This window comes from Camelus bactrianus, chromosome 11 (genome assembly GCF_048773025.1).
Source record: "Camelus bactrianus isolate YW-2024 breed Bactrian camel chromosome 11, ASM4877302v1, whole genome shotgun sequence".
Taxonomy (NCBI): Eukaryota; Metazoa; Chordata; class Mammalia; order Artiodactyla; family Camelidae; genus Camelus; species Camelus bactrianus.
Genome location: NC_133549.1, coordinates 12,807,942 through 12,835,803, shown reverse-complemented (window position 1 = coordinate 12,835,803; position 27,862 = coordinate 12,807,942). Strand labels below are relative to the sequence as shown.

Here is a 27,862-nt window from a genome sequence, read left to right as displayed (position 1 = left end):
GTACAGCACAGGGAACTATGTTGTGTCTTGTAAATAACCTTAAATGAAAAAATGTATGAAAACAAATATATGTATGTATATGCATGACTGGACATTGTACAGTGCTGTACACCAGAAATGATCCACTGTAACTGATGACCCTTCAATTAAAAAAAAGAAAAGAAATGCAAATTCAAATAATTAAAGTATTTTCAACAAAACTGGCAAAAAATAAAAAGTCTTAACACCACAAAGACTGCAAAACTGGCCTAGTTTTTGACTGTATAATCATACTCCTGGGAATTTGTTAGCAGGCAACAATTTAAAAATAAAAACTAAACTGCATTTACAGAGATTCTATATAATAGCATTTTTTTTTCGTAATTGAGGGACTCTGGAACCATAAAAATGCCCAGCTGGACAGGAACTATTAAGTAAACCAGATAGATGTAGTCATTAAAATATTCTAGCTGTAATACTTAATAAAATTACTTACAGAATAATGTCGAGATTTCTAAAAATTGAACCAAATTGTACATGACACAAGTAGAGAGGAATCATATTAACAGACAGACAGATCGAATAAGGACACAGAGAAATGAAAACATTTGTGGATAACAGGATTACGCACAGAATCTTTGAAATGATAACAAAGTTGAACGAAATAACAGTTTAAATATGGGGCTACAATAGAGCGTGTAGGAAGAATTCTAAGGAAATACAGGATATTTTACCACAATTTATGTTCGAGTTTTATAGTAATTTTTCATAATAATCTCTAGCAGAATTCAATGAAAATATTAATCACATTGCTGTACGTAATGACTGTTCTCAGGCTTTCCAAGAGATTCCAAACAGGCCTTTAGACACATTAAATTTCAGCATTATACCATGGCAACGATGATCTGACTTGAGAGAAATCTAAGTACGCCTATAACAGTTGTAAATGTTAATATTATCATTTGATCATTTAGAGAATAAATGATGAAATACATGAGCTGTCAAAAACTGTACTATAAACACCATTCTGGCTTACAGCCTTTAACTCTGAAAGAAATCAAACTTTCCTAGAAGTCACCATAATTAAAGAGAATGAAAGTAACGCTGATGATACATTTTATCAATATGAACATTGATACATTTTCTTCCGGGAAGTGAGTCTGGAGAGACGACCAGCTTGTGGAAGGAACTTGTCATCTCAAAAAGTTAGACGTGATGCCACAGGTAAGAAGAAGTGGCTCGGAGGTCCTCAGAACCGTATTTCTCTTAGCAGACTTGCGCAGAGCTCCTATCTGCAATTGTGTCACCATCCGTGGCGCACCTACCTACTACAGGAGCCCATCTGAACATGTGTGGGGGCCGATGCTCAAGTTGAGAGAATATGGCCTCTGGGCCCAGTATTTCAAAGTGTGTGGATTTATTTTTTAAAGTATATCAGATACACTAACTGTCGGTAAAGGACACACAGCCTATGCCAGGCGACACAGTAATGGCTTGCACAGCATGGTGTATTTAACCCTATAAATATCCTCTTTGAGAGGGCTTTACAGATGAGGATACAGGCTGAGGATGGCACCTGGCACCTCCGCTGCCTGAGGTCACACAGCTAAGTGACGGAGTCAGGTCTGCCGAGCTGCAGAGCACATGCTGCGCCCACCCTTATCCTGCCCCCTCCTCCCGTCTTGGGAATGTACGGGGTAGCTAGGGTTTTCATTTAAGGGCTGTGTGTAATTTACAGAGACACAGTGATTCGGGTCTGGAGGCCAAGACAGAAACGCAGGGAACAACGGTGCACTAGTAGCCAGGAATCCAAGACTCCTGGACTTGGCTGCACAAACTCTGTCCAGTGACCCCAGGACCCCCGGCCGAAACCGGGTCACGTGGTCAGAGTTTCCTGAGGTGGGACGCGAGGCCCCTGCATCAGAACCTCTGGCACGTTGCTTCCAACAGCAGATTCGTGGGCCCCAGCCCAGTCCCACCCAGTGAACAGACATCTGGGGTGGGTTCCAGTAAGCTTGCCAGGCGCCTGGCTGCCTTTCAGGTTAAGCTTCAGAAGTCCGCCCTGGACTAGAGCATTTCTTAGGTAGATCCTCTTGAACTCCTGAAAAACGAGGCTAGCTATATTTATTCTCCTTAGCTGAGTGACACAAGTGTGTTTATTAAAACAGAGCCTTTCCTAGAGGTCAAACGAAGTACTTTCTAGGCAGCTTCCAGTAGCCAGTGAGCCTCTGACAGCACAAGGCACCACCCAGACTCAGAACCTGCTTCAGCTGCAGCACAGGACTGAACTTCCTGCATCACGGGGCTCCTTTCAGCAGCACCCAAGTTTGGTACCTCCTCCCATCTGAAAACACCTCCCCCTCCCACCCTTCCTCTCCCTTCAGTGACTGTCCCTGTTCTCCTGTCCCCTGCCCAGTGACACTCCTCCAGACGAGAGCATGCTGAGCTCAGTGCCCCCCCTCTTTCCGGACCTCGCCCCGCAGGCACCTGGAGGGCAGTTACCTTGCACTTCCCAGAGCTCTGGGTCCAGGCGCAGTGTCTGAACCAGGAGAACTGGACCCAGGAGCCTCTGGAACTAATTCAGACAGTGATGCCCTGGACCTCGAGCCACTGTCAAAAGGGGAAAAGCCTGGGGCAGACAGGACAGTGAACTTTGCAAGGGGGAGGCAGGTGAGTTACTGTGAGCAGCAGGTGAACAGTGGTGGGTTGTCTCCATGACGACTCCCAGCCCACAGGCCCTCAGGCATCGTGCTTTTGCCGCTTGTCCTTTTCCCTCCTCTTGAATCTGAACTCGCCCTGCGACCTGCTCTTACTGGCCTTGGCAGGCCTCGCAGTCTCCATTTCACCCTCCGGGAGACCAGGTGCTGTGTAAAGCTCTAGGTTAGGGAGAAAGGCCGCGGGAGAGAGAGAGGCTGATCCCACGCAGAGGAGACCCAAGGTCTCCCACCCCCACCAGCCAACACCAAGCCCCATCGTGCAAGGCCATCTGGGATCCTCTGGTCAGCACCGCTGGAACAGAGACAACTGTCTCCACCAAGATCTGTCCAAATCCCCGAGACACGGAGTCAGAGCAGTAAAACGGCTGCAGCCCCGGGTTTGAGGATGGTTGGTCATGCGTCAACAGCTAACTGGTATACAGCATGGGGAACTCTAGTCAATATCCTGTAGTAACCTATAATGAAAATGAGTCTGAAAAGGAATGTATGTGTGTGTATGTATGACTGAAACATGATGCTGTGCACCAGAAACTGACACAGCCTGTAAACTGACTAGACTTCAATAAAAAATAAATTAAATTAAAAAATAGCTAACTGAAATAGGTGGGGAAATGTGTTATTTTCAACAACCTCTAGTTAAAATTCAGGACCCCCTGTAATTGTAAATCCAGGCAACACACCACAGCAGTATCTGCCGTACTTTGTCACCTACAGAAATCAGACACTTCTGTATCGCTTTACAGTCCTTGCAGAGATCTTAAAAAATATATTTATTTTCATCACTACCACAAATTCTAGTAGCTATTAGATCTGTTGCTAGATCTTATTATCTAATATTACTTAATACAGAGATATATATATAACCATACGGTAATTTTTAAATATTTTTATTACTTCAATGTAACCAAATATTCCTCGGTAACATAATGTATTTTTCCTGTTTTATAAAAATATTATTTTGTGCCTCCCAAAAGGACACGTAGCACAAAAAAAGCCCTGGTCTAGTGCGTATTGCACAGAGAAGGAGACTCTGATGTGGACCCTGAAACACACATGCAGGGGTCTGAGGACAATGTGGTGGTACTTCCGCCCTCCCATGAGCACAGAGCAAGATCCTACGTGTCAACACCTACGCGAACAAAGAAGGCACAGCCACAGCAGCACTGTGACCACGAAACACACAACTGTGACGTGGGACGTAACACATCACAGTTTAAACAAAGGTGCTTTTTATGAAGTAAATGACAAAGATCACTCTCAGGTCACCTCATTTAACTCTCCATTCCGACAGCACACAGTCAGATCTTGTGTTTACTGACGACTGACTGTTACGCATGTTAAGACTACACCTGTACATGGTGGAACTAAATCCCAAGGTATGCTGTCAGGTGTTGGAAAAATAATTCCAGACAATTTAGAACATTAATTCATGTACCTCCATCTATCTAAATGTATACCAACAAATGAGTTTTGCATCTGACTATTCCTAGAATCTCCCGTTTATGAAATAGGTTTTGGTTAATGAAACAGTGAAATTTGAAATTCTAGTGAAATGAAATTATTAAATCTATGAAATAGTATTAGCGTTCCTTAAAGGAGTAACATGGAGAGGGGGTGGAAATAGAAACAGGAAAATCTATCTTTCAAATATTATGTGATTTAAATTTAAAAAAAAATACAGACACAAATTTTAAAACCAGCACATTTATAATAAATGAGAAAACGACAATTTAAAACAAATACCATGGTTTTCTCTTCTGTACTAAACCCACACTTCAACAGTGGCAATGAACAATGCCAGGAGAGACCTTTATTCCCGTTTAGCTTGGCTGCAGGCAGATGAAAGGAGCGAGCAGTGGTGCTCAGAGGCTGCAAAGCAGGCGCTGCGCCCTTTACAGATCAAAGGAAAACATCAAAGATCTGTCTCCTCTGGAACACTGCTGGCAGGTTGCTCAGAAAACAAAAGAGCCCAGCAAATAAGGAAACTGGCTAAGGGCGTGCCTGTCAACACCACCACATCTCCAGAGGTAAACTAGTAATTCACAGGGACGCCACAGATCCTAGGTTTCTATCAACACGTTGCGGCCAAACCTGAAATCCTGAATCCTGTCTGAAGAGAAAAAAACTGGAGGTGGGAGGAAGAGAGCCCACGACTTCTTCTCTTGAAAGCATTCAGCTTGTTCGAGTTCCCGCCTCCTTCTGCCCCCCAGTTACTGAGGCAGCCCACAAAAGGAACGTCCTGACCACGGTCCTGGCAGAAATGGAAGACTCTCAGCAGGTCCTGTAATCAAGATTCAATCTGCCCAACAGAGCTGTCAAATAAAGTTCAGGATGCCCAAGTAAATCTGGATTCCACATAAACCACCATTTTTCAGTACAGGTATGTACCATGCATGCCCCACACTTATAGTAAAAGATGACTTACTGCTTATCCAAAGTCCAGATTTCACTGTGCATCTTGTATTTCTATTTGCTGAATCTGGCAACACTTACTCAAAGGGGCAGGGTCCTCAACAGATTCCAAACTCCCCTAGTGAGCATCCTGCTGACTGGGGCTAATGTGTAGGTGCTGGAGGCTGGGGAAGACCGGCCGACTGGGGAGTTTCTGGCACACGCTGGTCCTGCTGCACTGCTTGCTACAGGCACTGGCAGAGTCTTTTCTGCAAGCTTGCATAACTACTGTCCACCATGGGAGGAGAGAGACTCACTCTTATCGAACGTACATCACTGTCATGTCTAAAGAACTGACCCAGGGAACTTGTTTTCCAAACAGAAAAAAAAAACAGCCCAGCAGATGAGCATCTTTTTGGACACTGCTTCTGAATGACACGGTTTCTCCTCTGCCCTGATTCACGGGCAGCTTCCCAAAATGGAGTCTCTCTCTTCACCTTTGACGGAGTTATGCCCTGTCTGTAACCTCTCAGCACGCTAATGATAGTGATTTTTTTTTAATTCTTCTAACACTTTATGCCATCCCAGGGGATATTTTATACTGACCCATTAATGCTCATTCAAGAACCTCCAAACACTTTGCAACAATCCCACGACACACACAGGTAAGTAACCGGGACTTCCCTTTTTCAAGCCCTCACGTATGGTGGCCACAGTCTGAAACAGTGTGTCCCCTCTGACGCCAAGGACTCAAGTTAAATTCCACTCACTGGTGTCAAAGGAAAGATTTTAAGATTTCTTGCTCACCAGAAAAGAGAAATCATGTAATTATTTCAAAAGAGGACATTTTAAATAAAAGCTGAGGGTGAAACACTGACCACACAGCTCTATTTAGAGTATATGCTTTAGTTTAGGTTGAAAGGAAAACACTGGAACTCTAGGAACAAGGCAGAGAGAACTTCAAGTTCATCGCCTTCACCGAACCTCTCAACTCGCCAAAAAGACAAGAGACGGAAACAGAAGCGCCTGCGAGAAACACTGATGGCGGGTTCATGGCCACCAATTTTGGGTAAACCTGAACATTACTACTGTAAGTTAGGAGTGTCACAAATATTGATTATGGGTAATGCTAGCTCAGGAGATGGCCACAGTTACCTTAGGTTATATGAGTTCAGATTAAAACCAAAGAGTGACGTGAAATTATCAACACCCATGTTTGGGGGGGCCTTCCGAGGTGTCTGCTCCACTCCCTAATCCTCCTCTGACCATGTCACACCAACTAAGAAAAAGATTCACCCCATTTGTAGAGACCTGCACTGAAGAGGAGTCCATTCCCAGACAGGAGTTGAGCTCAGCTCCAGCTTGTCAAGCTGTACTCATAACCGGCTTGGTCATCTGTGCCTGCCACTGCCATCTCAAAGGGCCAGCATAAGGGACGACTGTGGCAAAATACAGACACGCTGGAAGCTGACTGTAAAAACGTTATTCTCTGGGTGAAAGCCTTGACAGGTCTTTAAGGTCACTGTTAAAACAGAGGTTACACTCCTGCAAATGTTATGCTATCTAAACTGGAGTCTCATGGGACCAAGCTGAGCTGGACTGGTTGGGGAAAAATACACAGAGAAGAATGGATGCCGTGAGCCAGGCCCAGAAGACCACCGTCTGCCCCACAGTTCTGTCCTGGAGCGGCAGGGAGTCACCCCAGCCGCCTGAGGTGCTGGGGAGACGCGAGAGGGAGCTCAAACGTTCCCCTCAACCTACCCCGATGTCCTGCTTGGAATGCACAGGACAGCAAGCCAGGATTCCCGAGATGTACGTGCCACACCGTGTAACCACCTCGTTAGACCACGCGTAACGCGCTGCCAGCCGCGGGGTGTTAGCACGTGCTTCTGAAGACACGCGGGTCCCAGCTCCGCTGTAAACGCGCCAGCTTCTGACTTTCCCCCTCAGGTACAGCGGGAATGTCACCATCTTGCCTCTACCTATTTCACATGTATCAGAGGTGACAACTTATGACCTGACAACTTGCTGTTGCTTTGCCTTCATGAAAACAGCATCTAAACACTGAAGAATGTTTACTGCGGTAAAACATCATGCTATTATGACTTTCCAAGGAAAATCTGAAAAATACAAAAGACTCCAATGGATTTCTTAAAAGGGAAGACGCGTCTATGACGCGTTAGGAGGAGATCTGAGCTAGTCTGACAACAAGTGCGCATGGTATGATCTGTTCTGTCTGATTTAGAGACCCCGAGATACTGGTGTAGTCTTTTCTAGTTGAGGCCTTGCTCTGATTAATACCAGCACAAGCGCTGATGACCAGAAAGCACAGGGTGTAGTCCTTCAGTCCAGAGCAGGGTTCTCCACGTCAGAGCCAGCGCCCCCTTTGTAACCTGCGATGGAATTACCCACCCATATAGGATCCCAAAGTCAACAAAGTGCCCATTTCACTGAGATAAAAGAAAAGTAATCTATAATAAGAGAATATTTATTCCCACACGTGAATGCTCAGGCATGACTACAGCAGAAGAGGAAATGCTTCCTCCAAGGGGAAGAACCCAGACGCTAAGTCTGTGCCCATCAGCACTTCAGGGCAAACTCTGGATCTGTCGGGACTGACCCAAGTCTGGATTTTCCGACTCGGAGTAACCAAGATGGAAAACATCATCACACCCAGAGACCACCAAGGACAGTGTGACCACAGGCCACGTGGCAGGTGCTGGGGCACACTCCGCAGGGGACGCTCCTGCACTGGAGGTTCTGGGAGGTCGTGGCCCAGGCAGACAAGGGACCACCAGGCCAAGCTAAGAAATTTCTACTTCCACCATCTCTCTCAACACAGGGACTGCTCCCCCCACCCTCCCTGAGCTCCTGGCCGACTCGGAGCTGTCCCGGGCCACTGTCGTCACAGCTGGCCTCTAGGAACGTGCCAATCCTAAAGTCACAGGAGAGTGGACCAGGACACATACTTTGTTACTAATTCTGACCCTCATCTTAGAGGTTGGTAAATTTCGCCTTGTTTAGGGTCGTAAAAATTGTTAAAAGCAATGCGAGGAGCCTCTTGATTTCTAGGCCAGAACTGTGTTCACTGTAACACATTTACAGAATAATAAGCTTACTACTAAAAAATTCTTATGGGAAACTGAAACCTGAAAAAAACAAACAGCAAAAATCTAAAAGATAGACTCTTCCTGAAACTCCCCACCACGCTTTTCAGAGCTTCGTGCAGTTTCTCTGAAAACAAGCAGTTAGAAACGCCAGTAGCTGTGCAGTACGAGTGTGAGTCTCTCCGTGACAAGGGCTTCTTCCCCTCGCCGCCTGCCACTCCACTACGGATGTTCTGTATTTTGTTTAATCAACTGCTTCTTATTGGTTACCTAGGCCATTTCTCTTCTCTAGTATTCACTTAAAGGATAAAGTGTTAATGAATCAATGAGAAATGTTTATATCCAACAGAAAAACTGTCTCGAAACAAAAACACAAAAAAGGACAAAGAAAGCAACGCCACCTGTAAGGTTATGACTCAAGAGTTTTAAAAGCAAGGAAAAAATTCCACTAATAGAAGCATCTTTTTTTAAGAACACACCAAATTCTACATTGTAACTATCCCAAAAGCCAAACATTGTTTCTTCTCCCCACCCGCCGTTTATTCAACTATTAAATATTATCCTAAGTAACCATACAATTCATAATGGAAAATTACCTGCATTTAAAATACACAGTCCCTTCGTGGCTTCCATCATGCTTTCCTCTCTCAGGATTGTCCCATTCCACTCCTAACCAGTGTCCTGGCAGAACAAGAAAAACCAAATGAGCAATAAATTATGACACAGGCGATGCTCCACTTTCCTACAAGCAAATCCAGTTGGCATGGAAACTATCACACCAACACCGGTGGGGGCAGGGAAGAAATGTCTCTGAAAAACAAGTTAACTTGAGACTCAGGACTTCAATCAGCAAATGCAACAGCACATCTGGTTCCAAAAGCCAACCAATAACACAACTTCAGGGAACAGCAGCAGCTAAAATGTACTGAGCACTTCCTGAACGCCAGGAACTTTTCTTTGCATAATTTCATGTTATCCTTAAAACAGACGTTAATTTCATCTCTACGAGGGAGGTATTCTTGTTATCCTCTTTTTAACAGCTCCTGGATACACACACACTTTCTTGAGTCCTAGTCTAGCAATTTGCTGTTCATAATATAAAGTTCTGAATGCAATTAGTATTCTTATTCAATATAGATAAAAGAACAGCCAGAGTCACACATCTTCAAAGCCAGGTCATTCTAACTCCAGAAGCCAGTACTCACACGTCATACCACACCATCTGTAACTCGTGTCTTACATCTGCAAACCACCTTCAGTCCTCAGAGCATTTTCTTCACCTTCTCTCCTCTCTTCCACCCACATTTACCAAGTACCCACTGTGAATCTAGCACTGTGCTGGGTACAAGAGTAAGACAAAGACATTCACTTGTGATCTACCCTCCTGCTGAGAACTAGAAAATCTAGATGAACTATTTTAAAAACTCATTTTACACCAATTAGGATGACTGATGTCAAAAAACAAAACAACACAAAAGAATAACTAGCATTGGCAAGTATGTGGAGAAACTAGAGCTCTCAGGCACTGCTGGTGGGAATGTTAGATGGTGCAGCCACTATGCAAAACAGTACGGTGGGGCCTCAAAAAGCTAAATATAGAATTACCATACGATTTACAAATTTTACTTCTGAGCATACACACCAAAGAACTGACAGCAGGGACTCAAACAGATGTTAGTATACTCCAGTATGTAGCAGCATTATTCATAACAGCCAAAAGGTGGATGGACGAATGGATGAACAAAGTGCCCACTGATGGATCAATGGATAAACAGAATGTGGTATATCTCCATACAATGGACTATCATTCAGTCTTTAAAAGGAATGAAATTCTGACACCTACTACAACATGGATGAACCTTGAAGATATTACCCTAAGGGAAATAAGCCAGACACACGGGAACAAACAATACATGATTCCACTCACAGGAAATACTTAGAGTACTCAAATCCAGAGACAGAAAGTGGAAGGGTGTTGCCAGGAGCTGAGGGAAGGGGAGGCTGGGGAATTAGCGTTTAATGAGTATCGAGTTTCAGTTTTGCAAAAAGAAGAGAGCTCTGGAGATGGATGGTGGTGACAACTGCATAACAATGTTACTGTTCTTAATATCACTGAATTACACACTTAAAAGTGATTAAATCATAAGTTATGTATAACTTAACACAATTTAAAAATATGATACATACAATATATTTCTCTGAAAACACCAGAGAGCTACCAAGGCAGTGAAGAATTACAAGGCCAATATCTGAGCGCAGAGGGGGAGCTCAGAGTTGAACGAAGCATTTAGAGCAACTTTTTCTCCATGAAGCATCTGCTGATTCTGGTAGAAAAGGCGAAGAAGTTAAAAAGCTGAACGAGCTTTGGACAAATTTGAGGGGCTAAGAGATCAATATTAAACAGCACAGCCTCCCCAGGAAGGGGAAAGTTGCAGGCAACTCTCTAGGTTTTGTACAGGGGCTTGACACATCTTCATCCTACGAGTCATGTAGGAACCAACTCTAAACAGACTAGACCTTGCAGGGACCAAAGGCCTACTCCAAATAATCTCATTCCCAGATTTGTTTACAGCGATCTGGAATTCCCCCTGCCAGAGTTACCTCCGTCCTCTCAGGAGGAAGATATGACCATCGCAGAGCGCAACTGTAATTCTTCATAATCAATACCCGGCACTCAAGCACACACAGAGAAAGACAAGACTGTACGACTGAAAACCAAGAGGAACAGCGGCCAACAAAAATAGGTCCACCAGACATCTGCATGACGGCGTTTTAACTATGTTTAACATTTTTAGGAAACTAAAAGATGTGTGTGAGAACTGCAGCAGGAAATTTTTAAACTTTTTAAAAAACCCTAAATGGAAATTCTGAACTGAAAAATTCACTAATTCAGATTATAATTCAATGGATAGAGTTTTATCATAGATTATACACAATTTAAAAGTTAGACCAGAAAAAAATATGTACAGAACAAAGCACAGTAACAACTGATGAAAAACAGACTAGCACGTAAGAGACATAAGGAATACAATGAAAGGGCCTGCAGTATATGTAACTGCAGGCCCCAAAAAAGAGCAGGAGAGACTGTGGAAGGAGAAATCTTTGAAGTAATAATGATGGAAATTATTACAAAACTAACGAAAGCCACTGAACCACAAATTTAAGAAGCTCTAAGAACAAACAGTACAAATGCAAAAAGAAAGAAAAAGACAAAAGAAAAGCAACAAGCAAAAACCCACAGCAGTTGCCACAAAGGGAAAAAACCCTGGGGATGAGGGAGAGGGAACAGATTACCCTCAAAGGAGAATCTGATATAGTGGACTTCTCCATAGACATAGTAAAAGCCAGAAGATAAATAAATGATATATTCAAATATTGAAGGGAAAAAAAAAACCACACTGGTAATCTGGAACACTATAATTGGTGAAGATACCCTTCAAAAAAGTGAAGGCAAGCAAAGGGCCCTGAATAGCTAAACCAATCCTGAACAAGAACATCGTCAGAGGGCTCACACTTTCTAATTTCAAAACTTGCTATAAAGCTACTGTCATCAAAAAAGTGTGGTGCTGGTGGAAGGATTAGACCAAAGGAACAGAGCTGAGAGTCCAGAAATAAACCCACACATAGTCAGCTGATTTTTGACAAGAGTGCCAAGTCCACTCAATGGGGAAGGGACAGTCTCTTCAACTAATGGTGCGGACACAACTAGATATCCACATACAAAAGAATGAATTTGGACATCTACCTCACATCACAGATAAAAAATAACATAAATCTACAACCTAAATATAAGAGCTAAAACCTTAAAACTCTTAGAAGAAAACTTGGAGGTAAATTCTCATGACCATGGATTTGGCAATGAATTCTTAGATATGGCACCAAAAGCACAAGTAACAAAAGGAGAAACAGATATATTGGACTTCATAAAATTTAGACACTTTTGTATATGAAAATGAGAAAAGACAACTTACAGAATGGGACAAAATATCTGCAAATCACAAATCTCATAAGGACTTACAAACTCTTAAAACTCAACACAAAAAGATGAGAGGTGTCAGCCAAGATGGCAGAGTGGAGAGACTCACAGCTCGCCCTCTCCCACAAGTACACCAAGAACGACATCTACAAACCCACTGAATCACACAGAACACCTACTGAACTCTGGCCGAGTATCTCTCGCTTCGAAATACAGGATTCTCACAAGATCCAGTAAGAAAACAAAGAAAAAAGAAAAAATTGGTGCAGGACCAGTCCTGCAGTGAGGGAGCAGCATAGGAAAAAAGGCATCCTCACACTGGGCCACCCCTTCTCTAGCTGGGAGGTCAGCGGGGACAGAAGTGGAGCTTCCAAGGCTTGGACAAGAAAGTGGCAGCTGCTTGACAGACACAACTAAGGGAAACTGACACAGAGGGTCCGTGGATCCCTGGCCCTAGATGTGAGCCCAGAGGGGCTGCTGGAGATCGGTGAGGAGCCTGGGGCCAACAGCATGGAGGTAGCCTCAGGGGACTGGAGGGCGATGTGAGCTCTGGCTGGGGGTGTGTGCAGAACAGAACAGCATGGGACCCCCATAAAAAAGCACCACTGCTGGTATGAATGGTGGGGAGGGCCACAACACAGCCGAGCCGTAGCCTGTCTCCACTCGGCTCCACTGCTGGTGTGTTCTCACGAGAAGAGAGGTGAGGCTCGGTCATAGCCATCCCTGTTGCGTGGAGGTGGGGCTGAAAGCTGAATCCTACCCAGCAGCCCTGCAACTTCACAGGATCTGTTTACAGCCCCAGGCAGAGGGGGCAGATATGCTGTCTCTGGACCCTTTGTGGACCCGAGCCTCTGGGAGGGACAGGCAGTGAGCAGAGTTCTGACTCGGGGCAAGTACAGGTATTTACAATAGGGCAGCCTTCTATACCATACGTGGAGGCGGGGCTGGGGTCTGCACTGGCCCTGCGGTGCACAGCGGATTCAGGTAAGTGACTGGACGCTCACTATAGTGGGTCTTAGCACTTGACGTTGGTGGATCTGCACTGGTGGTTCCTGGGGCTCAGAACCTGGGGGACATCACAGCAGGTGGCTGACGTTCCCACAGCTACGGCAGGGACAAGGGCAGCGTCAACAAAGAGTGCTTTATAAGCCCACGTAACAAATGACAGGCAGAACCACAGAGGGCACTTCCCTGTGGACACCTCCTGCCTACTCTTCTTTCCAGCTGAAGCGCTCCAGACCTGCCTATCCCACACCACAGCTCAGAAATGGGTCTAGAAGCCTCTATTCCTGCAGCAAGGGAGCAGACCAGGCTCTGGCAAGGCTGTGACAACTACAGAATAAAAAAGGAGGCCATGCTCAACAACAATCAGGGCAGCCTCTGATCACAACACCAACCACACCCCCAATCAAAAGGATAACAGTCAACACTCACGGAAGAAAGATGTGGCAACTGTCCATACTAAGAACAGTCATTGCAACAAAACTATTAGATGCACACCGTCCACACAGGAATGCTCCCACCTTAAATAAAAACAAACAAATAAAAAATAAAACAGCTCTTCAAGACCACAGTAAATAAGTGACACTCCTAAATCCACAGAGCCAGAGAAATATAAGCAAAATGAAGAAGCAGAGAAACCACTCCCAATTAAAAGAAAAAGAGAAATCCCCTGATCTCAATGATAGATCTCAACAGTCTACTAGATCATGACTTCAAAAAGGGAATGATCAATGCACTGAAGGAAATAAGAGACTATGAATAGAGACAGAATACTTTAAAAAGAAAATTGAAACTATGAACAGCCAATTAAAAACAGAAAACTCAATTGCTGAGATAAGAGCCAAGTTAAAGGCAGACAAAAGCAGACTAGATAATGCAGAGGAACAAATAACTGACTTAGAAGACAGGATAACAGAAGTCACCCAATCAGAATAGCAGACAGAAAAGCAAGTAAAAACCAATGAAAACAATATAAGGGACCTATGGGATAATATAAAGTGTGCCAACATAAGTATAATAGGGATACCAGACAGAAGAAAGAGAAAAGGGTATTGAAAAGGTTTTTGAAGAAATCATGGCTGAAAATTTTCCAAATCTAAGAAGGGAAACTGATATCCAAGTACAGGAGGCACAGAGGGTCCCAAACAGACCTATACCAAGACATATAATTAAGATGGTCAAAGTTAAAGAAAGGATTCTAAAGGCAGCAAGAGAAAAACAAAGACTCAGTTACAAAGGAACCCCCATTAGGCTTTCAGCTGATTTCTCTACACAAACACTGCTGGCCAGAAGGGCGTGGCAAGATATATTCAAAGTCCTGAATGAGAAAAAGCTGCAACCTAGGATACTCTATCCAGCAAGACTATCCTTTAGAGTAGAAGGAGAGATAAAGACTTTCATAGACAAGCAAAAACTAAAAGAATTCAGCAATACTAAACCTATCCTAAAAGGAATGTTGAAAGGTCTAAACAGAAAAGAAGCAGGAAGCTATAAAAATGAGAAAACCATAATTGGAAATGCAATAACTACTATGAGTTGCAAGAGAATAAACATGAAGATGTAAATAAATAAATGAATAAAAATAAAGAATATCAAAATCATAAAAGGTGGGAGAGGGGAGCAAGAAAATATACTTCTTCTCTTTTTTTTTCCCTTCGTTCTTTTTAGGATGTGTTTGAGCCTACATAACTACCAGTCTAAAGTAAACAGATATAGTAAGGGGTTAATATATTTGAAAAACAGGGCTACCACAAATCAAAAGCATACAATAGAGTCACAAAAAACAAAAAGAAACCAAGCTAATACAAAAGAAAATGATCAAACCACAAAAAGAAAAACAAAAAGGAAAAGAAAGGAACAAATAAGTAATACCACATCAACTGGAAAACTAGGTTCAAAATGGCAATAAACACACATCAATAATCACTATAAATGTAAATGGACTAAATGCTCCAACCAAAAGACGCAGAGTGGCGGACTGGAAAATAAACCAAAAGCCTACAATATGCTGCCTACCAGAGACCCATTTTAGAGTGAAGGACACATAGACTGAAGGTGAGAGTATGGAGAAAGATATTTCATGCAAATGGGAATGACAAGAAAGTGGGAGTAGCAATACTCATATCAGACAAAATAGACTTTAAAACAAAGGCCATAAAGAAAGATAAAGAAGGACATTATATAATGATCAAAGGAGCAATACAAGATGAAGATATTACACTTGTTAACATATGTACCCAATGTAGGAGCACCTGAGTATATAAAACAAATACTAACAGACATAGAGGGAGAAATTGATGGGAATATAGTAATAGTAGGAGAATTTTTAGCACACCATTAACATCGTTGGACAGATCTTCCAGACAGAAAATCAGTAAGGCAACAGAGATACTAAATGACACTATAGAACATTGGACTTCGCTGATATTTTTAGGACTTTACATACCCCCAAAACAGAATATACATTCTCTTCAAGTGCTCATGAAACATTCTCTAGGATAGACCACATACTCAGGCACAAAAGAAGCTTCAAAAAATTTAAGAGGAATGAAATTATTTCAAGCATCTTCTCTGACCACAATGGCATGAAATTAGACATCAGCCACAGTAAAACAAATTAGAAGAAAATGACAGCATGGAGACTAAACAACATGCGCCTCAAAAACCACTGGATCAACAATGAAATCAAAGAAATTAAAAAATACCTTGAGACAAACGACAAATACAACCACACAAAATCTATGGGATGCAGCAAAAGCAGTCCTAAGAGGGAAGTTCATAGTGATACAGGCCTTCCTCAAAAAAGAACAATCTCAAATATAAACAACCACCTAAAAGAAGTTTTAAAAGAATAACAAGCAAAACCTAAAGTCAGCAGAAGGAAAGAAGTAATAAAGATCAGGGAGGCAACAAATAAAATAGAGATAAAAAAATAGAAAAAATCAATCAAACCAAGAGCTGGTTTTCTGAAAGAGTAAACAAAATTGACAAACCTCTAGCCAGGCTCACCAAGAAAAGAGAAGACACAAATAGACAAAGTAAGAAATGAAAATGAAGAGATTACAACCAACATCACAGAAATACAAAAATATCATAAGAGAATACTATAAACAATTATATGGCATAAATTGGATGACTTAGAAGAAATGGACATGTTTCTGGAAACATATAGTCCACCAAAACTGAATAAAAAAAAAAAAAAAAAGATCATTTGAACAGACCAATCACTAGAAGCAAAATAGAAGCAGCAATAGAAAACTTCCCTGAAAACAAAAGTCCAGGACCTGATGGCTTCACTGGGGAATTCTATCAAACAGACAAAGAAGAGCTCATACCAATTCCTCTCAAACTCCTTCAAAAGACAGAAGAGGATGGACTATTCCCAAACTCATTCTATGAAGCCACCTTCACCCTGACACCAAAGCCAGACAAAGACACTACCAAAAACGAAAGCCATAGGCCAATATTGCTGATGAACATAGATGCAAAAATCCTCAAACAAAATATTAGCAAACAGAACCCAACAACACAGAAAAAAGACCATACACCATGATCAAGTTGGGTTCATCCTAGGGACACAAGGATGGTTCAACATATGCAAATCAATTAATGTGATACACCACATCAACAAAAGGACAAAAATCACATGACCATCTCAATAGATGCAGAAAAAGCATTTGATAAAATTCAACACCCATTTATGATAAAAACTCTAATCAAAGTGTGTATACAGGGAACAACATATCAACAAAATAAAAGCTATTTATGACAAACCTACAGCCACATAATACTCAACAGTGAAAAGCTGAAAACCTTCCCACTAAAATCTGGAACAAGACAAGGATGCTCACTCTCACCACTACTATTTCAATAGACTATTGGAAGTCTTAACCATAACAATTAGACAAGATAAAGAAATAAAAGGGGTCCAGACTGGAAAAGAGGTAAAATTGTCATCATATGCAGATGACATGATACTATATACAGAAAACCCTAAAGGCTCCACACAAAAACTACTAGAGCTAATAAAAGAATTCAGCAAGGTAGCAGGATACAAAATTAACATATAGAAATCAATGGCATTTCTTTACACTAACAATGAAATATTAGAAAAGGAAAGAAACAATCCCCAAACTTCAAGTTATAAGATGAATCAATTCTGGGAATGTAACGTATAGCATGATGACTATAGTTAACAACACTGTATTATATACTTGAAAGTTGCTAAGGGAGTAAATCTTAAAAGTTCTCACTACACACCAAATTGTACCTATGTGTGGCAATGAATCCGTTAACTAATTTTATTGTGGTAATGAATTCATAATATATACGTATGTCAAATCATCATGTTGTACACCACATTATACATCAATTATATCTCAATAAAGCTGAAAAAACACTTGGAGGAAAAAAAAAAGAAACAATGCCTTTTAAAATTGCATCCAAAAAAATAAAATACTTAGGAATAAATCTGATCAAGGAAGGGAAAGACTTATATGTGGAGAACTACAAAATATTGATTAGGGAATTTAAAGATGACTTAAAGAAATTGAAAGATATCCCATGTTCTTGGATTGGAAAAATTAATACTGTTAAAATGGCCATATTACCAGAAGCAATCTACACATTTCATGTGATCCCTACCAAATAACGCAGGACATTTTTCACAAAACTAGAATAATCTCAGATTTTATATGGAATTACAAAAGACCAAGAATTGCCAAAGCATTACTGAAGAAAAAGAATGAAGCTGGAGGAATAACCCTCCCTGACTTCAGACAATACTACAGAGCTACAGTAATCAAAACAGCATGGTATTGGTACAAAAACAAACATATGGATCAATGGAACAAAACAGAGAGCCCAGAAATGAACCCACAAACTTTTGGTCAATTAATATTTGACAAAGAAGGCAAGAACATACAATGGAGTAAAAAGAGTCTCTTCAGCAAATGGTGCTGGGAAAACGGGACAGCTGTGTGTAAATCAATGAAGTTGGAATACCCTCTCACACCAAACATAAAAATTCAAAATGGCTTAAAGACTTATAAGACAAGACAGTATAAACCGCTTAAAGAAAACATAGGCAAAACATTATCTGACATAAATCTTAGCAATGTTCTCCTAGGGCAGTCTACCCAGGCAACAGAAATAAAAGCAAAAATAAACAAATGGGACCCAATTAAACTTATAAGCTTTTGCACAGCAAAAAGAAACCATAAGCAAAACAAAAAGACAATCTATTGAATAGGAGAAAACATTTGCAAAAGATCAGACTGACAAGGGCTTAATTTCCAGAATATATAAACAGCTCATACAATTTAATAAGAAAAAAACAAATAACCCAACCCAAAACCAGGCAGAACACCTAAAGAAGCAATTTTCCAGTGAAGACATACAAATGGCCAATAGGCATATGAAAAAATGCTCAGTATCATTATTATCACAGAAATGCAAATCAAAACTACCATGAGACATCACCTCACACCAGTCAGAATGGCCATCATTCAAAAGTCCACAAACAATAAATGCTGGAGAGGCTGTGGAGAAAAGGGAACCCTCCTACAATGCTGGTGGGAATGTAAACTGGTGCAGCCATTATGCAAAACAGTATGGAGAGTCCTCAAAAAACTAAAAATAGACTTACCATATGATCCAGCAATCCCACTTCTGGGTATATATCCAAAGGGAACTCTAATGTGAAAAGATACATGTTCCTCAGTGTTCATAGTAGCATTATATACAATAGTCGAGACATAGAAGCAACCTAAATGTCCATCAACAGATGACTGGACAAAGAAGTTGTGGTATATTTATAAAATGGAATATTACTCTGCCATTAAAAAGAACAACATAATGCCACTTGCAGCAACATGGATGGACCTGGAGAATGTCATTCCAGGTGAAGTAAGCCAGAAAGAGAAAGAAAAATACCCACATGTGGAATCTAAAAAAAAAAGCCAAATGAACTTACAAAACAGAAATAGATTCACAGACATAGAAAACAAACTTATGGTTACCAAGGCAGGAAGAGGAAGGGAAGGGATAAATTGGGAGTTTGAGATTTGCAGATATTAACTACCATATATAAACAACAAGTTTATACTGTACAGCACAGAGAACTATATTCAGTATCTTGTAGTAACGTGAAAAATATGAAAATGAATATATATATGTTCATGTATGACTGAAGCATTATGCTGTACATGAGAAACTGACACAACATTGTAAACTGACCATACTTCAATAAAAATATATCAACACAAAAAGACGACCCAATGGAAAAATGAACACAGCATTATGCAGACATTTCTCCAAAGACGTACAAATGGTGTAGTAAGCAATTGAAAAGATACTCAACATCACTAATAATCAGGGAAATACAAATCAAAACCACCATGAGGGGGAGGATATAGCTCAGTGATAGAGCACGTGCTAAGCATGCACAAGGTCCAGGGATCAATCCCCAGTACCTCCATAAAAAAAAAAAAGATAAGAAAAAAGAAACCACAATGAGATACAACTTCACAATTAATAGGATGGCTATGATCAAAACAATGGACAGTAACAAGTGTTGGTGAGAGTGTGGAGAAAATGGAACCCTCATATATCACTGGTGGGAATGTAACATGGTGTTGCCCCTGTGGAAAACAGTTTGGCAGTCCCAAAACTAAAACAAAAAGCTAAACATAGAATTACTATATGACTCAACAATTCTACATGTAGGTATACAAACAAAAGCACTGAAAAAGGGACCCAAACAGGTACTTGTATGCCAATGTTCAGTGAAGCATTATTCACGATAGCCAAAGGTGGAAATAACCCAAATGTCCATCAACTGATGAACAAACAAAGTGTGATATACATAGGATGGAGCAGCATTCAGCCAAGAAAAGGAATGGACCTCTGACACAGGCCGCATGGATGAGCCTTGAAGACACGATGCTAAGTGAAATACGGCATCCCAAAAGTACAAACGCTACCGGATTCTACCTATCTGAGGTACGTAGTCACTATTTAACCATGTAATTAAAAATGGTTAAGACGGTACACTTTACATTATGTATATTCTACCACACTTGAATATTTTTAAATGTTAAAATGGTTGGAGGGGAAGGAGAGATGAATAGGTGGAACACAGAGCATTTTTAGGGCAGTGAACTCACTCTGTATGATACATGTCATTATAAATTTGCCCAAATCTGTAGGACACACAACACCAAGCGTGAACTCTAATGGATCCACTCATCCCTCAGTGGACACCAAGGTTGCTTCCACGTCTTGGCTATTGTAAATAATGCTACAATGAACATGGGGGTACTTTTTTTTTTTGAGTTAGTGTTTTGTTTTCTCTGGATAAATACCTGGCAGTGGAACTGCTGGATCATCTGGTAGTTCTAGTTTTAATTTTTTGATTTACATACTTGTTCCCGTGGTGGTTGCACCAATTTACACCCCCATCAACAGTGCACAGGGTTCCCTTTTCTCCACAACCTCACCAGCATTTGTTATCTCCTGTCTTTTTGATACTAGCCACTCTTAACAGGTGTGAGGTGACATCTATCTCATTGTGGTTTTAATTTGCATTTCCCTGATGATTAGTGATGTTGAGTATCTTTTCATGTACCTGTTGGCCATCTGTATGTCTTCTTTGAAAAAAGTATCTGTTAAGCTCCTCTGCCCATTTTTTAATTGTTTGTTTTTTGCTGTTGAGTTGTATGAGTTCTTCATAGTTTGGATATTAACCCCTTGTCAGATATATGATTTGCAAATATTTTTTCCGACTCAGTAGGTTGCCTTTTCATTTTGTTGATGGTTTCCTTTCCTGTGCAGAAGCTTTTAGTTTAATGTAGCCTCATTTGTTTATTTTTGTTTTTGTTGCCTTTGCTTCTGGTGTCATCTAATGTAAACTATGGACTTTGGGTGGTAATGATGTTATCAGTTGAGGTTCATCAGCTATAACAAACATACCACTCTGGTGGGGGATGCTGTAATGGGGGAGGTTATGCACGTGTGGGGGCAGGAGGTACATGGGAAACCTCTGCACCTTCCATTCAATTTTGCTATGAACCCAAAACTATTTCAAAAAGTAAAGTCTATTTCAAAAAGGTTAAAATGATGTGTAATCTATAAAAATATTGAATCACTATAAAGTTGTACATTTGAAACTAATATGTGGTAAGTCAATCATACTTCAATAAAGAAAAAAAGAAAGGTTAAAATGGTAAATTTTATGTTACATGTATTTTACAATTTTTAAATTTTAATGGAAAAATGGTTAAAATGGCAAATTTTATGTTTTTATATGTAGCAATTTTACAGCTGGGAAAAAAAAAAAGAAGGCAGCACCTACTGTGTGTGCTTCTGTGCTAAACACTGGGTCTGCAACACAGCGCGCCTCTCAGGATGGAGCTCACTGCCTACAGTGAGCACAGACATTAAACAGAATTCCACACACACAAAAGAAGGCAACATAAAAGCAACTTCAACAAATAAATAATTGACAGGGGTGATCTTCAAGAAAGAAGAAAATTATCCCAGATGGAAGCCTAAGGATACGGAGGAGAGTAAAGGGCAACAAAATGGTAAATATATAGTAAATCTAAGTTAACACTGGGGGGAGGCATACAGCTCAGCGGTGGAGCGCATGCTTAGCACGCATGCGGTCCTGGGTGCAATCCCCAGTACCTCCTCTGAGAATGAATAAATAAACCTAATCATCCCCCCTACCAAATAAAAAAAGAAAAATTAATATTGACAATATAAAGTAATAGTAGTATCAGCTCTTCAGGTTTAAAATACATAGATTAAAATATCTAGCATATGGATTAGGAAGCAGGTAAGTGGAACTAATGTTCAAGTGTTCTAAGATCTTTGAATGAGTACAGGAAGAGTTACTAACTTTTTATTGGACTTTTGTAAGTCAAAGATGCATGTTTTAATCTCTAGGGTAACCACTAAGTAATAAAAAATGTATTAACTACTAAATTAATAGAGAAGAAAAATTTTAAACCAGTCAATCCAATGAAGGGAAAGAAAAGCATAAAGATAAATAAAAAGTAAACAGTAAGATGGCAGACATAAACCCAAATTTTCAACAATTAACTAAAACAAAAATAGACTAAATGTCCTTATTAAAAGAGAGTCTGTAAAAAAAATAGACTTACTATATAATCCAGCAGTCTCACTCCCGGGCATATATCCAGAGGGAACTTAAATTTGAAAAGACACATGCATCCCAATGTTCACAGCAGCACTATTTACAACAGCCAAGACATGGAAGCAACCTAAATGTCCATCAACAGATGAGTGGATAAAGAAACTCTGGTACATTTATACAATGGAATACTACCCAGCCATAAAAAATAATAAAATAATGCCATTTGCAGCAACATGGATGGACCTGGAGATTGTCATTCTAAGTTAAGCAAGTCACAAAGATTAAGAAAAATACCATATGACATCACTTATATGTGGAATCTAAACAAACAAAAAAAGACAAACTTATTTACGAAACAGAAGCAGACTCAAAGACATACAAAACAGACTCATGGTTATTGAGGGGAAATGGGGTGGGAAGGGATAAATTGGGAGTTCAAGGTTTGCAAATACTAACTACTGTATATAAAATAAACAACAAGTTCATACTGTGTAGGACAGGGATCTATATTCAGTATCTTGTAGTAACTTACGGTGAAAAAGAATATGAAAATGAATATATGTATGTTGAAGTATTACTGAAGCATTGTGCTGTACACCAGAAATTGACATAACATTGTCAAGCGACTATACTTCAGTAAAAATACATATATACACAAAAAAGTAGAAAAACTGTGGCTGGGATTTTGATGGGGATTGCCACTGAATCTATAGATTGCTTTGAGCAGTATTGGCATTTTAACAATATTAACTTTCAGATCCATGAACATAGGGTATCTACTTACTTGTGTCTGATTTCTTTCAGCAGTGTTTTATAGTTTTCACCGTACAAGTCTTCTACCTCCTTGGTTAATTCCTAAGTATTTTGGTGTGGTGTAAACATACAATAGAATATTATTCAACCTTAAAAAGGAAGGAAATTGATGTGCTACAACACAAATGAACCTTGAGGATATTATACGAAGTGAGATAATCCAGTCACAAAAAGACAAGTCCTGTGTGAGTCCACCAATATGAGGTCTTTAGAGGAGTCAGATTCACGGAGACAAACTAGAAAGGTGGCTGCCAGGGGCTGGGGGAGGGAAGAGTGGGACATTGTTGTTTAATGACTATGAAGTTTCAGTTCGGGCAGCTAAAAAGCGTTGTGGAGATGATGATGATGATGATGATGGCTGCACAACAATATGATTGTACCTAATGCCATTGAACTATACTCTTAAAAATTTAAATTTTATGTCATGTGTATATTACCACAATCAGAAATAAATAAAAATTTAAAAAGTGAAATTACAGAGCAGGTTCTCACACAGCGGAATTCAGCTGGAAGTCAGTAACAAAACGTTCACGAGAAAATCCTATGTTTAGAAATTAAGCAATACCGCATCAAAACAGAAAGCACAGTGTAAATTAGAAAATATTTTGAACAGAATGATAATGAAAACACTACACATCAAAAGTTGAGGAATGCAGCTAAAAGCTCCATTCTGAGAGAAATTCACAGACTTAAAAGTGTTATGTTCAATGGAAGCAGCTCAGGACGCCGAGGCAAGGCTGCGGGGAGCGGCGCAGGGAGAGACACGGGAGGGGGGCCCGGGAGGAGGGGCCCGGGGGCGGGACGCCGGCCGGCGAGGGCGCGCGTGCGCCGCCGTGAGGCCGCGCCACCCGCCTCCGGACCCTCACAGCGCCCCAGCGGCTGCAGCGGCGCGCGCTGCCCGGGGGCCGGCAGGCGCGCGGGCGGGGGGTGCGCAGAGGTCCGCCCGCGTGCAGAAAGCGGCTGAACTTCACCCGCTTCCCCAGAGAACCTGCGGAGCAAGCACGGAGAAGCAGGGTCGCCATTTTAAAGCCGAAAACTGAAGCCCAGAGAACACGTGTGACTCACTGCAGGGAGAACTGCTTCCCCCTCCAGTCTCACAGCACTCCCGACACCAGGCTAAGTGACGTGCAGTTTAACCCGATTCGGACACCCACTGCCGGGGGTCAGCGCAGACCCACGGGTGAGGGGCTCAGCCCCGCAGGGCGGCCCCACCGCCAGTCCCAGTGTGTCACCTGCGCTGCTCAGCGCCGGCCTGCAAACCCGGGACCCCCGTTCCGTCCTCAGGCTGGAGAACTCGCCGGGACGGCTCCCAGAACTCGGGGAAACCCGCCGACCGGTCTGTCATGAGGGTGTAATAAAGGACGCAGAGAAACAGCGACATCACAAGCTAGGGAAGGCAAGAGTCTGTCCTGCGGCGTCAGGGGCTTACCTCCCTCTCCGCGTGTGGGCGCGCTTGCCAATCTGGAGGGTCTCCAAACCCCACAGGTTAGGCTTTTCCACGGAGACGCCATCATGCAGGCACGGCTGATTATTAACTCCTCCTCCAGCCCCCTGCTTACCCCAGAGGGCAGAAGTTCCAACCTCTCCACAAGGTGTGGTCTTTCTGGTGACCAGCCCCAGCCTGACGCTCTCCGGGGTCCCCAGCCCCCCAGGCATTATCAGCATACAAAAAGATTCATCAGTCTGGAGATGCCAAGGGCCTTAGAAACTCTGGGCTCAGGAACTGGGGTCAAAGATCTAATATTAGAACAAAAGAGGTGCCTAGCATGGCAACACTCAGGAAATTAAATGGGTTTTAGGAGCTCCGTGTCAGGACACTAAGACAGAGCCCAGCACATATTTATTACGTCACACTTGCCAAAACAACAGACAAAAAGAACCAGACCCATGCCAGCACACACACAAATGTATGTCCTAATATACTTTTTATCAAAGGTCTTTACATAAGAAATACAGATAATATTATGAATCATAAAAGCTACCGGAATGAGTTGAGGTGATGGACATTACCAAGAACCCACAAACAAGGCCACTCCTGCACATTACAGAGAAGTCACCTCTCCAGCTGCCAGGTGGGAAGGGCATGGCCAGCATCCCGCGGTGATTAGCGCGACCCTGGTGAGGACGGCCTGCTGTCTGGCGAGCTGCTACCCAGGAGCCAGCCCATTAAAGACGGGCGAGCGTAGCGAGTACAGCAGTGCTCCAAGCACATGTGGGGAGCAGACAGGAGTGGGGGCCAGGCAGGCCTCCCTCACCAGTCACCCCAGCAGTGTAAGGTCCAGGCTTCCGCCTTCTACCTGCCAGGGCGATAAGACCCTGGGTGGCCTCAGCCTAGCAAATTCTAAGGCATGCTTCTGAAGTAGATACTAGAATACAGGTTTACTAATTTACAATGATAAAACTGTCACACAAACCTAAATATTCTGGCCAACAAGTACTCCATTCCCTTCCTGGACATCAATACACATGAAAAACCAACTGTAAACAGACCCAACTTCACTAAATCACAGGAACTAAAAATAATGAATCCAATAATCCAGCAGTTATACTCCTTGGTATTTATCTACATGAGTTGAAGACTTCTGTCTGTGCAGAAGCCTGCACACGGATGTTTACAGAAGCTTTATTCATAACTGTCAAAACTTGGACGCATGGACAAATATTTCATCCGGACAATGGATTATTTAGCATTTAAAAGAAATGAGCTATCAAGACATGAAAAGACATGGAGGAAATTTATATGCATATTACTAAGTGAAAAAAGGCAATGTGAAAAGGTTACCTAGGGTAGCATTCCAACTATATGACTCTGGAAAAGACAAAACTGTGCAGACAGTAAAAGGATCAATGGTTACCAGGGCTTAGAGGGGAGAGAGGAACAAACAGGCAGAGCACAGGAGATTTGTAGGCCAGTGAAACTATCTGTGTGGTATTATAATAGTGGATACATGTCATTGCACATTTGTCAAAACCTACAGAACGTACAACATCAGGAGTGAACTCTAATGGAAATGATGGGCTTTGGATGATGATGTATCAATGTAGGTCCATCAGTTGTAAAAAATGTACCACTCTGGTCCCAGGTGTCCACAGTGGGGGAGGCTGCACTACTCGGGGGACAGGGGAGAATCTAGGAATCTCTGTACTTTCTGCTTAATTTTGCTGTGAACCTAAAAATTGCTCTAAGAAATAGTCTATTTGAAAAAAATGATTCCATATACATGATCAATATATTCTACTCCTATACACAGACTAACACAAGAAGCCACACCATAATCAGAAGACTGCTTGGTGAGCATGAAATACAAACTAGAGGAGTTCCGTAAGTGGAATGATTAATGGTATTTGGCAAAAATATGTAAACCTGTCTATCTCACAAGGTCAGTAATCTTAACAATGGGATAGGAGTCATTTCAAGTCCCCTGGCTTCACTCCTGGGTCCATCTCCTCACCAGGACTGCACCCAGGATACAGTTCCTCCGCCTTTCCACTCAGACGTCTAAGATGCGTGCTGCCAACATCTGCCTCGGTGGTTCTTTTGCTCCTTGACTTCCTGGGCTGACCAACTCCTGAGATAACTAACACTTTGTTTTTTTAAAGACTTTAAAAACTACACTCAAGTCATCCAAGTCTGAGAAATTCAGAAAGAATCTTCTGTCTCCATTAAGCGATGCTGCTAATTTGATTAACTCTGTGAATTTACAAAATTACTCTGAGAGCACTAGCTTGGAGCCTCCAAATACCGTCCATGGCTCAGAACTGAAACACAGTCAAAGTGTCAATACTCCAGTAGCTGGAATCATTTTACTACAAGGTTAGTCTAAAAAACCTTGGAGTCTTTGAAATTATGAAGTAGGCTGTTTTTAGTACTACCCTAGGCAGTCCTGACTTCAGAATATTCCAATGCCTCCTGGAAGCAGTCTCTTACTTCTGGAATCTGTAACTTGAGAATGTCCTTAAAAGATCTGCAGTAACTTACAATTAAAAAAAAAAATTCTGGGGAAAGAAAACCAGGCACTGAAAGATCGAAAGCCATTAACAGAAAAAAAAAGGGGGGGGGGGTGAGGATGGAAAGGAAACATTAAGAGAACAGAAGTGAGTAATTGAAAAACTAGCAGTGAAGTATAAAACAGAGCTTTGAGCTTCCCTGCAGCAAGGAAAAAAGATCAATTCTCTTGACCGTAGTAGAACCATCTCAGTCTTCCCCTGTCCCTCAGCTAACAGTAATTTGTCACAAGAGTGTTTAAGGGGCATCAAGCAAGGTAGTGAAGAACACATCCCACTTACAGTGTCTTTATAATACATTCACCGGGGTTTCAGAAGTGGCTGTGTCTTAACTCAAGCCTCAGCCGAAGCTCAGGATAGAAAGCCTAGTTTTGTAAAGACAGTTATACAAAGGGCTCAGGTGATTTTTATTTTGCTTTCTGATGATTTCTTATCCACTGGTACATTGGTGCCACCTAAGGAATAAAAACTTAACCATTCTCAAAATGGGGCATCAGAATTACCTAGGGAGCATGTGAAAAATGATGAGTTCGGACCATAACTCCAACCTACTGCATTTAGAATCTCCAGGTATAGAACCTGAGAATTCATATGTTTAAAATCACTCAGTCTATTTATTGGAGGTACTGGGGATTGAACCCAGGACCTTGCGCATGCTAAGCACAGACTCTACCATTGAGCTACACCCCACCCCCAATTCATATCTTTAACA

General features: G+C 41.6%; 1 protein-coding gene across 9 annotated transcripts in view; it reads right to left on the bottom strand.

The window, feature by feature from the left end:
• Nucleotides 1-27,862, bottom strand: part of TBCE (tubulin folding cofactor E) — a 72,136-nt gene that overhangs the window by 20,315 nt on the left and 23,959 nt on the right. For 6 of the 9 annotated variants that reach the window (XR_012509953.1, XM_074373230.1, XM_074373232.1 and 3 more), the window contains one exon: nucleotides 8,791-8,875. The exons of the other annotated variants lie outside the window; for them this stretch is intronic. Coding sequence is in view for 5 of the 6 variants with exons in the window: in XM_074373230.1 (XP_074229331.1) it covers nucleotides 8,791-8,875 (85 nt within the window). In the remaining variant the exon portion in view is untranslated. The remainder of the gene's footprint in view (nucleotides 1-8,790; nucleotides 8,876-27,862) is intronic. 9 annotated transcript variants of the gene reach the window in all.